A 12,464-nucleotide genomic window follows, 5' to 3' on the forward strand; every position below is an offset into this window, starting at 1 on the left:
CCTGGGATCAAGCCCCACAGGGTGCTCCCTGCTCAGCGGGGAGTCTGCTTCTCCCTCTCCCTCCGCCTCTCCCCCAGCTTGTGCGCTCTCTCAAATAAATAAATAAAATCTTTTTTTTTTAAAGAAGACCTACAGATGGCCAACAGACACATGAAAAGATGCTCAACATCACTCATCATCAGGAAAATGCAAATCAAAACCACAATGAGATATCAACCTCACATCTGTCAGAATGGCTAAAATAAAAACCACAAACAACAAATTCTAGTGAGGATATGGAGAAATAGGAACCACCACTGTTGGTGGGAATGCAAACTGATGCAGCCACTGAGGAAGACAGTATGGAGGTTCCTCACAAAATTAAAAATAGAACTACTCTATGATCCACTAATTGTACTTCTGGGTATTTAACCAAAGAATACAAAAACCCTAATTCAAAGGGATACACGCATCTCTATGTTTATTGCAGCCTTATTTATAAGAGCCAAATTATGGAAGTAACCTAAGTGTCCATTGATAGATAAATGGATAAAGAGAAGATTCATATATATAAATTATGGAATATTATTCAACCATAAAAAAGAATGAACTCTTGTCATCTGCAACAACATGGATGGAGCTAGAGAGTATAATGTTAGTGAAGTCAGTCAGTCAGAGAAAGTCAAATACCATACGATTTCACTTATATGTGAAATTTAAGAAACAAAAAAAAATGAGCAAAGGGAAAAAAAGAGAGAGAAAGAGAGAGACGAATCGAGAAAGAGAGAGACAAATCAAGGAACAGACTCTTAATTATAGGGAACAAAGTGATGGATACCAGAGAGGACAGGGGGTGGGAGGATGGGTGAAATAGGTGAGTTCATCAAAATTTAAAAATTAAAAACTTCTGGTCTTCAGAGATAGAACAGAATGAAGACAAACTACAACCGGCGAGAAATTTGCTGAACACCTATCTGAGAGAAAGGACTTTTTCCAGAATATATAACATACTCTTAAAACTCAGTAATATGTATCCAATTAAAAAATGGATTTGGGGGTGCCAGGGTGGCTCAGTTGGCTGAGTGTCCAACTCTTGATTTTGGCTCAGGTTAGGGTCTCAGGCTTGTGGGATTGAGCCCTGAGTCAGGCTCCATGCTTGGCGGGGCGTCTGCTTGAGATTCTCTCTCTCTATCTCCTCCAGCCTCTCCCCCCACCACACTCACTCACTCTCTCTCTTCGTCTAATATAAATAAATAAATGTCAAAAAAAAAAAGAAAAGGAAAAGAAAAAATGGATTTGAAGGACACATCATTTAAAAAGGTATCTGTACATGGGGCGCCTGGGTGGCTCAGTGGTTAAAGTAGCTGCCTTCGGCTCAGGTCATGATCCCAGGGTCCTGGGATCGAGCCCCGCATCGGGCTCCCTGCTCAGCGGGAAGCCTGCTTCCCCTCTCCCACTCCCCCTGCTTGTGTTCCCTCTCTCGCTGTCTCTCTCTCTGTCAAATATATTTTTAGAGAGAGCACACACGTGGGTGCATATGAGCCAGGGGTGAGGAGGTGCGGGGAGAGGAAGAGGGAGAAAGAGGATGTTAAGCAGGCTCCACATTCAGTGTGGAGCCCAACTGGGAGCTTGATCTCACGACCCTGAGATCATGATCTAAGCCGATATCAAGAGTCGGACACTTAACCGACTGACCCACCCAGGTGCCCCCAGGTAAGCAGTTTCTTAAAAAGTTAAATATACACTTAGCATATGATGAAGCCATCCTACCATTAAGTATTTTACCTCCCCCAAAATGAAAACATACGCTCACACAAAGACCTGCACGTGACTGCTTTTAGCAGCTTGATTCATAATAGCCAAAAAACTAAGAACAACTCAAATGTCCATTAACTGATGAATGCATAAACAAACTTGTGTATCCATACAACTGGAATACTACTCAGCAATAAAAAGGAATGAACTGCAGATAGATGCAACAAGCTGGATGAATCTCAAAAGGATTATGCTGAGTGACAGGGGCCAATCACAAAAGACTACATACTGTATGATTTCATTTATAAGACATGGTGGGAAAGGCAAAACCTCAGGGACAAAAATGAGGCTGGTGGCTGCCAGGGGCTGATGGTGGGAAAAGGGGACTGACTGCAAACAAAAATGTTCTGTATCTCAGATGTGGTGGTGGTTACGTAACTATATGTTTGCCAAAACTCATCAAACGGTATACTTAAAAAGAGTAAGTTTTATTTAATGAAAATTATACCTCAATAAATCTGACTTAAGAAAAGAATAAAACAAACATAAACAACTAAGTGAAAATAAACATAAGAAAAATCAACTTACAGTTTTTCCAATTCAAGGGTCATCATGAGGATGCTCTCAATTGTTGGAAGTGACACCTGTGTTGTTCCCATGTCTCTGAAGGAGAAAGTCCAAACATGAATGATACCCAACACAAAAATTCTATACTTAAAAAGAGACTTAACAACATGTGATTAGTTAAATTCCGTCAAGCCAGCTCAAGAGTTAACTTGCTATGGACAATAATTTCAGAGAACATTTATTGAAGAAATTTAAATTTATGTGCATCATCAAATTAATCCCCGTGGTGATGAACAGTACAATCTCTTTTTACCATTATCCTACTTCTCATTCTCAATTGCATCCACCTCTCTTGATTAATCTTTTTTTTAAAAATAATGTACATCTTATTCCACTTTGCTTTTTGAGACAAATGATATTTCTACATACATGATAAATGATATTTCTGCGTACATCTGCATGTTCCATATCTGTATGTGTTCTTCAATACTGCTTTCTTCCTCTGCAGGCTGTCTTGCCTATACACATTGTTTCTTTGCCAATAATTCTTATTTCAATAACCCAGTTAAATTTAAATTATGACTTTTTAACCAAAATGCAAAACACTTAATCTTTAAAAAACAGCAGAAATCATCTCATGAGCCATGAGATTGTTGTAATACTTACAAATATTTTAATGCCGGCAATTTAAAAAGATATGAATCTTCAACAGTTGTCAGAGGGTTACGACTGAGAATTCTGAAAAATGCAATGGAATTAAAATTATCTGCATTTTCAACAACTACCATGAAAGTTTATGTTCCTTTTTTTGGTATGGGACTTGAAGGTTAAAAGTAATCATTTCCTGCCTTTGCCTATAAATCTGTAAAGCAGTCTCCCTTTGGGAACTACCCAGGTCTCTGAACGATAAAGTGGGAAAGAGAAAAAACATTTTTTTTTTAAGTGGATGGCAAAGAACTTTTCAGGTTGAAAACCCCAGAAGAGACTACACTAGTAGGAAGCCCTGGCTCTGTAGGAAATACTATTTCTAGTGTCCTCCATGATTTAAGGTGCTTTTCTCTTATCTCTAGAAATTTAAAAAATTCCACAGTTTAAACCACCCAGTTAAAGACAAAAAGAGGACCAATTCCTCAGTTTTGGAGCCAAACAATAGGGGCTAAATGTAGGAGGAACTGGTGAAAGCTATACTCCCACCACATGTTCCGTGTACCCTTGTATCACAGCCTTTGTCATGGCATGTCATCACCTATTTCCTTGTCAATCTCCTGGACGGTCAGCTCCTTGAGGGCAGGGACCATACTTGATTGTCATTGTCCCTGTGCCTGACATAGTGCTTGTTATTTACTAGTTATTTAATGAATGTTTGTTGAATAAGTAAATAACATTTTGTCATTCTTTGACACAAGTTTTTATTCCAAAATGTTGAATAAATTTTCTTCTCAATGCTTTAAAAACAAAAAAGGTGAAAGAAATAGGATGAAAGAAAAGAAAATCTTCCTTGAGGTTGACTCTACTCAAGAATCATTGCTGTACTTTTGCCAAATATTAGAAAGATAATCATCACAACCAATGCTATTGGACTGTAAGGTATCTGTGATCCGCATTTCACATTTAATCCTCACAATAGCCTTATGTGATAGATACGATCATTACCCCATTTTATCAATGAGGAAACTGAGGTACAGAGAGGTTATGTAATTTGTCCTAGATTGTCAAGAGAGTCAGAAGCAGAGCTGGAATTTGAATTCAAGTTTTGACTTCAAAGCCTGTGTTTAACTCGTATGAAGCAAAGGGGATTTAAAAATAGTGTTACCTTCAACTTAACTTTGAGAGCACTAAATATAGAAATACTTTGTTGAACTTCATCTCTCCACCTGGGAGAGCTTCTCTGAGAATTACATTTTCTATTTTTATTCCTTTTCTCTAATCGTCTCCCATGATTAAGTGTTTAATTAGCCAATGGTCATTGAGACTTTAGAGATTTAAAACCATGTTATAGGCAAATCAGTTAAAATGGGAAAGTGAGGACATCTGAAAATTCATCTCTCATAAAAGCAACAACAACAATGACAAAAACTGGCAAAAATGGTCAGAATTAACTTTTTTAGAAGTTTGGAAAATTTAACCAATGGGCTTGCAGCAACCCAGAGAGCATTTATTAAATAAAAACTAATTTCTATAAGAACAGTGAGATCTGTTGTTTTAACTTGTCCTAGACCTCTGCTCTCTATCCTGATGGTCACCTTGAAAAATAGCCCACATCCCGGGGGAGCAAAATGGAGCTGGATTTCCTTAAAGCCTCATTTTCAAAGAGCTGTCATTGTTTTAACTGTATAGTGGGTTCCCTGGAAAACCTCACTTGAAAAGCTTGTCTTTGACCTCACTGAGAGCTGCACAATGCTAAAAGCCTCTTCTTCTCAAGGGGCATTTTTAAAAAACAATTACAGGTAAAGGTTTTATCCTGGTGGTCGTGTGAGGCAATGGATTAACAGGAGGGACAGCAAAATAGCCTAACCAAAAAGCTTAAAAGGAAAAAGCTGAGAAATAAGATGTCCACAGAGACTTTGAAATGCTTCAACATATTCCTGGGAAACCAGAAGACCACAAGACATATTCCTAGGAACGTAGGAAAAAACTTAGCACTAATAAATGGGGCCAGCAAGGTTGCACGATCCAAGATCGATGTGTAAAAATTAGCTGTATTTCTATACGCTAGCAATGAGTAGTCCAAAATGAAATTAAGAAAACAATTCCATGTGTAACAATATTAAAAAGAATAAAATACTTAGGAAAAAAATTAACCAAAGAAGTACAAGACTACACTGAAAACTATAAAACGTTGTTGAAAGAAATTAAAGAACATCAAAATAAATGGAAAGATATGCCACGTTCATGGATTAGAAGAAAATATTGTTAAAATGGCACTATGCCCCGAATTGAACGACGGTTTCAGCACACTCCCTATCAAAATCGCAGCTGACTTCTTTCCAGAAATTGGCAAGTTAATTCTAAAAATCATACATCAAATCAAAGGACCCAGAATAGCCAAAACAATCTTGATAAAGAAGAACAAAGTGGGAAGACTCATGTGTCCTGGTTTCAAAACCCAATTCAAAGCTATAGTAATCATAGTGTGATACTGGCATAAGAATAGACACATAGGAGCGCCTGAGTGGCTCAGTCGTTAAGTGTCTGCCTTCGGCTCAGGTCATGATCCCAAGGTCCTGGGATCGAGCCCCGCATTGGGCTCCCTGCTTGGCGGGAGGCCTGCTTCTCCCTCTCCCACTCCCCAAGCTTGTGTTCCCTCTCTCACTGTGTCTCTCTGTCAAATAAATAAATAAAATCTTTAAAAGAAAAAAAGAACAGACATATAAATCGATGGAACAGAACCGACTGTCCAGGAATAAATACTCACATTTATGTTCTATTAATTTTCAACAAGGATGCCAAAACAATTCAGTGTGGGAAGACTGGTCTTTTCAAATGGTGCTGGGACAACTGTATATCCACATACAAAATAATGTAGTTGGATTCTTACACTTCATACCATATATAAAAATTAACTCGAAATGGACCAACTACCTAAATGGAAGAGCTCAAGGTATAAAACTAGGAATCTTTCTGACCTTGGATTAGGCAACAGCTTCTTAGACATGACACCAAAAGTACAAATAACCAAAGGAAAAATAAATAAATTGGACTTCATAAAAAACAGACTTTTATGCTTCAAAGGACATTATCACAAAAGTGAAAGACAACTCACAGAATGGGAGAAAACATTTACAAATCATATGTCGGATAAAAGTCTAGTATTCAGAATATCCAGAATATAGAGAACTCTAACAACTCAATAAAAAGAAAAATAATCAAATTTTTAAATTGGCGAAGGATTTGAAGAGATGGTTCTCCGAAGAAAACACACAAATGGCCAATAAGCACATGAAAAGACGCTCGATGTCTTAAGTCATTAGACAAGTACAAATCAAGGCTATAATGAGATATTACTTTACACTCACTAAGATGGCTATAACCAAACAAACAGACAATGATAAGTGGTAGCAAGATTATGGAGAAACTGGAACCTTCATACATTGGTGGAAACATAAAATGGTGTAGTCACTTGTGGAAAACAGTTTGGCAGTTCCTCAAAAGGGTTAAACACAGAGTTACCACATCACCCAGCAATTCCACTTCTAGGAATGTACCCAAGAGAATTAAAAACCTATGTCCACACAAAACCTTGTATATGAATACTCAGCAGCATTATTGATAATAGTCAAAAAGTGGAAACAATCCAAATATCTAATAACTGAGGAATGAACAAAATGTGATGTATGTATACAAGGGAATATTATTCAGCCTTAAAAAGGAATGAAGTACTGAGACATGCTACATGGATAAACCTCGAAGCTAACATGCTGGGTGAAAGAAGCTAGACACACATTTCTACGAAATGTCCAGAAGGGGCAAATCTACAGGGACAGAAGGTAAATTAGTTGTTGCCAGGGCCTGGGAGGAAGGGAGAATGGGGAGTCACAGGTGATGGGTATGGTATTTCTTTGTGGGGCTGATGGAAATACCTTGGCATTAGTGCTGACTATTGTCTGTCAAAGTATACCATTGGACTGTATATTTTATGATGTTGCATATTATATTATGTGGATTTTATGTCCATTTAAAAAAAAAGAACCATATTGTGATAAATAGAGCACCAGTTGTCAGAAGACCAAATGTGTTGGTAGGTGGAGAAAAGGGGAGTAAAGGCTCAGACTCTTCCACAACGGAGGTCGGAGGGTGCCAATGGTGAGGCTGGGAGCCATGCTTTTTCTGGGCGGGGTGGGGGTTGGGAGGCAGCGGGAGGTGGGGGGGGTTGGGAGGCAGCGGGGGGTGGGGGGGTGGGGGGTGGGGGGGTGGGGGGGTAGGGGGTGGGAAGAACCATGCATTTTTGTTCTTGCCTTGGAAACTCCCCTATTCTTCTTATTCTAGCCCATTCGTCTAGATTTTTTTCAGTACCATTAACATGTTGGATTTGTAACACTAGTTAATATTGAATAAGATAATGTTATAAAGAGGAAGAATGTGAGTGTCACACGTCTGGTTAAGCACAGTTCCTCAACTTTGAGGCTTTGGATGTCCTTTGCTTTGAAAAAAAAATTGGCATTAAAATCTATAAGCTCATTGGTGGGCTCTGTGCAAGTGAGTTCCTCCACCTGTGCATGTTTCTCTGTTTTCCAAAATGACTATAATGCGTTATGTAGCCGAAACCATTTAGCAATTAGTTATCCTTCCCCCCCAAATTATCTCAGTTCTCTAACCCTCCACTCTTTCCTGGGTGCTCACCCATGGCCTTGTATCCATCAGCTCAGTGTTTCCTCTTAACCAGACCGCCCTTGTCCTACTGAGATTAACATCCTGCGTTTATCCCTAGTGAAACCAAAATATAGGGCCACTCTAAATTATCCTATTTCCTCCTCCTGTCTTTAGTGCTGTCTTTCCTTCATGAAAGCTGTGCCTGGGGGAAGGACAGAATGAGAAGTGACCCAACAGTTTACATATGGGGGACTCCACAGTAACTGTTTTTCTACAAACCACAAAACGAATGGTTTTAGAGGCACTGAGGACATCACACTAGAGACCATTTCCCTTTCAGTTCAATTCCCTCATTTTACAGATAAAAAGTGTGCTGACTCCTAGTCCATCAGCTTTTTGATATTCACGGACTTAATCTTTATAGGAGTAAAACATAACAGTTATGAGGCTTCAAAGGCTGTCTCATAATCAAAGTTGAAGGAATATTGTTCTAAATGATTTTTAAAAATATGCCTTATTTGAAGAGGAAAACTCAAGTATTTTTGCAAAAGCCTTTTGCTGTAGAACAACGGGACAGATTAAAGGTAGCTCACAAAATATATTTTCCTGTTATTTTTTTTCCTCCAAATTCGTCTATACAGGTCCAGACGGATGGGCTATGTTTCCTTTCTATTAACTGAGGAGACAGAGAAGAACTGAGGACTGAAGCATGTCATCACTGTCCTGAATGTACTGAAATCCTAACAGCCTTAGCTGAAAACATGTCCAAAGCAGGCAGTGAAAATAAATTTAAAATAGGACCAACTCCAAACTATCTATGCTAGAATCCGAAGGCAGGCAGGGAAAACTGGCTCCTTGGAGGAAGGCAGTCCAAGAAATAAGCAGAGTGACCTAGAACCTGTTCCAGTATGTTTGAAGTACTTGGGGATGGAGTAACCCCTTTCCTTTATTCATCTACATAGGTCCATGAGCCACGAGAACATGACCCCCCCTGTGAAGCTCCTCAATACAAGACATCTAACTTCATGACGTAAGTCCTTTCTCGGGGCGGGGTGGGGGAGGGCGAAGTCTAAAGAATCTGAAATGGTGGGCCTATATTTTAATCAAAGTTCTGAGAATAGCTTTGAAGAAGAGTTCCTGGCAGTGAGGAACAGCAAAAGAAGCAGGGGCCCCTGGAATCAGGAAGACCTAGGTTTGAATTCTGGCTGTCACATCCTGGTGAAGTGACTGGAGTAACAAACATCTCTGAGTCTCACTTAGCACCATTTACCTCATAAGGCAATCTGAGGATTAAATGAAAGAGCATGTGCAAAGCACCTCACATAAGGCTGGGCACAGAGTAGGTGCCTAGTAATAATGATGCTACATTTGCACTGGGCAGTGAGCAGAAAATCTGGGGATGCCCAGAGGTGGCATGGCCAGGAGCTCCAGAAGCATGGGACTGCCATAGGGAAAAGGAGCTCTCTGCTCTAAAGGTCCTATTCCAGTTAGAAACCAACTCCAAGAGACAACGCACAAAACGCCAAAGAGTCATCATTCAGCTCCTACTCCAAGGGAATGAGGAGCTGCCTTACTTGCAAAGCTCCTAGGCGGCTCTGCCACTTATGAACAGTGTGAACCTAGTCAAGTGACCCAATGTCTCTGAGTTTCAATTTCCTCGTCCCCAAAGTGGGGATAACGATATCCACATTGCAAGAGCTGTTGGAAACATGAAAATAAGATATAGTGTGAGAGAGCATGTATTGAGCATTTCCCATGAGCCAGGCACTATCTGAGAGTGTTGGGCACACTATCTTGCTTGTACAATACGTAAAGGTCCCTAGCCTACTGCCTGGAACACAGTAAGTGCCTACTAGAGGTAGGTAATAAAGAAATGTTATGGGGCAGAGGAAGAACTACTCTGCTTCCAAGAGAAAGAAGATATGTTGTTAGGTACGTGGGAAGAATAAGATGCGGCTGGGAGAAGGAAAGTATAGTAGTTGCTGGGTAGGACTATGTCAAACCTTTTGAACTATTACAAATAGAAAATAATAAAACAGCCACCCGAAGTTCCCTCAAAGGACAGACCTGAGTTATTATTTTCATCCTGAACGTTTATGCCTTTCTGAATCGGAGAAGAAGCTGCCAGGATTTCCAGTACATAGCAAAAAGTGATGACGATACCCTGCAGTGTATAAACTTGTGTGTGCACACAGCCGTCTAAAGGAAACCGATACTGGATGACGGGGGAGCATTAGGGTGTCTCTGTGACTGCAGCTCGATTTGCCTTCACAGTGTGGCCACAACTACCTCAATGGTATTCTCAATAGTGGGGTAAATAATTCAGTAGGGGTAAGGCTTAGATTTTCCTCATTCTCTCTTAGTGCTTATGTTCTTGGCACAAGACTGATGCACCACAGACAAGCCGGCATGCGGATGTGATCTACGTGGATAAGGTAGAGGCCTCTACATTGTAGAGTCCTTCAGTTTCTAAAATCATGGAGCTTGTACTGTTAGAACCAATGAAGTGTGACTAAAAGAATTTTAAAAAATAAGCCATCAGACACTGAAAAACAAACTGAGGGTTCTAGAGGGGAGGGGGGTAGGGGGATGGGTTAGCCTGGTGATGGGTATTGAGGAGGGCACGTTCTGCATGGAGCACTGGGTGTTATGAACAAACAATGAATCATGGAACACTGCACCAAAAACTAATGATGTAATATATGGTGATTAACATAACAATAAAAAAATTAAAAAAAAACTAATGATGTAATGTATGGTGATTAACATAACAATAAAAAATTAAAAAAAAGAAAAAAAAATCTTAAAAAAAAAAAATAAGCCATCAGTCTGGACCTGTGTAGGTGAATGAAGGAGAAGCACTTTAAAGTCAGAAAAAAAAAAATATACTTAACATTTAGGATTATCAACCACTGCTGGTTTTCCATAATATATTTCATTCCTGATTTCATCTGAAAGAGGTACGATTATTACTACCATTCAAAAAGTGGTAGCTTATTGAAACAAAATGAAACAGAAACCCCCGAAAGTGGTACCTTATTAATAAGTTCTTGGAATGTCTTTGAGGTGGGTTTCAGATTTTTGTTTTGCCAGCACACCAGAGAACAGGCTCATTGGGTTTCTCCACCAAGAGGTATAACGTCTCAAACTCACCACCTTTACCAAGCACGCTATAACACCAAGAGTCTCTTACGAGAGTCTGAATTTCATTATAGTTAGGTGGGCAACATAGGAAAAAATCGGGTGGAATCAGGTGATAAAAATTCATGGATTCACTGAAAAACATTCACCGAATGCCATGCCCACTCAAAATAGACTTTACCACACTGCTAACTAGTTCACTCTGTGTTTATCAATAACTTAGAGGCTTCACTCAAGAAACTTCCTGAGTTATAATTACCTGAAACCCAGGGGTAAATAAAGGATCTTGGGGGGCCTGAACCTCATCTACTTCGGGAAATCCTCTCTATTAAAAGCATGCAAAATTATGAATACAAAAAATTGCTAGGTCCCCCTCCCAAGACCTTGGAAGGGGCCTGTGTAAATGAGGAGCCCTGAAGCGTAAGTTTGAGATAAATCTACCTCAGCTGGGGCCTCTAAGTTTCACAGACTAAGTTAATGCCAGACAAAATATCGCTTCAACTTATAGAAACCAACTCCAAGAGACATAGGTTATATGTCACATAGGTAATAACATGACCTAATTCAAGGGGTAGCATCTTCCCTTGGCAACTTGCCTTTGAAAAGAGATGCAATAAAGTCTATATCTCACTATGGCAAACATTTCCTGAAGCGGACTAGCTTTGTCTATTAGAAAAATGTGGCTCCAAACAAAGGAGCCTCGCCCCCAATACACACTTACTATATTGTGATTTCTTTCAGAAGGAACCGTGAATTCGTTTCAGTAGAGCAGCTCTATTCAAACCATGTGACATGTGTACGAATTTATTTTCAACGCCAGCTAGCTCTGGTTCTTTAATTACCTTTTTCTGTCACTTAAGATGCACGCAGAAACTCAACACAAACAAGTTGTTGCCTCATCCATTACGAATCTTTCCTATCCTGCAACCCGTTGCCTACTTTGTCACCCCCCCACCTTGTGACCCTGCTGTACAGATGCCCGCATGACTCCCGTGTGCTTTTCCCTCAACACCCATCTTCCTCCTCTGGTATGAAAGTTTCTTGGGGGCAGTCTTCTTTGCACCCCCAGTATTTAGTACAGCGTCGACACGTGGTGGGCATGGCACTCGGTGAATGTTTTTCAGTGAATCCCTGAATTTTTATCACCTGATTCCACCCGATGTTTTCCTATGTTGCCCACCTAACTATAATGAAATTCAGACTCTCGTAAGAGACTCTTGGTGTTATAGCGTGCTTAGTAAAGGTGGTGAGTTTGAGACGTTATACCTCTTGGTGGAGAAACCCAATGAGCCTGTTCTCTGCTGTGCTGGCAAAACAAAAAACTGACCCTGAGGACTCCTTCCACGAGTGAGGCATCAGCAAATTGAGAGGAGAGAGGCGGCTCCTACAGATGGACGTCGGCAGCAACAGTTACTCAGCTCCAGACACACCCTCAACACCTTCATCCATTCTACAATAAACGGTGTGAAATTGTATTTCTGAACCACGAGACAGGTAAGATAGTCTTTTCCAAAGTCAGGTTTAGAGGAAGATCTTCACCTTGTGTCTAAACTGCCCCTCAGGCCATTGAACATACCCACTATGACTTGATATGTCATAGAGAAATCACGGAATTTTCCAGCTGAAAGGGAATAACAGGCTTCTTACTGAAGAACAGTCAGGAAAGAAAGCATATGAAATTAGGCTACAGCAATGTATGTTCTTTATGAACG

At 40.0% G+C, this 12,464-nt stretch overlaps 1 protein-coding gene across 1 annotated transcript in view; it reads right to left on the minus strand.

Annotated features, from left to right (window-relative positions):
- LOC113930152 (leucine-rich repeat-containing protein 37A2-like) overlaps positions 1-12,464 on the minus strand; it is a 49,172-nt gene that overhangs the window by 18,241 nt on the left and 18,467 nt on the right. Inside the window, exons 4-5 of the mRNA XM_035724471.1 lie at positions 2,968-3,039; positions 2,323-2,397 (exon numbers count right to left, since the gene is read on the minus strand). Coding sequence (XP_035580364.1) covers positions 2,323-2,397; positions 2,968-3,039 — 147 coding nt within the window. The remainder of the gene's footprint in view (positions 1-2,322; positions 2,398-2,967; positions 3,040-12,464) is intronic.

This window comes from Zalophus californianus, chromosome 16 (genome assembly GCF_009762305.2).
Source record: "Zalophus californianus isolate mZalCal1 chromosome 16, mZalCal1.pri.v2, whole genome shotgun sequence".
Taxonomy (NCBI): Eukaryota; Metazoa; Chordata; class Mammalia; order Carnivora; family Otariidae; genus Zalophus; species Zalophus californianus.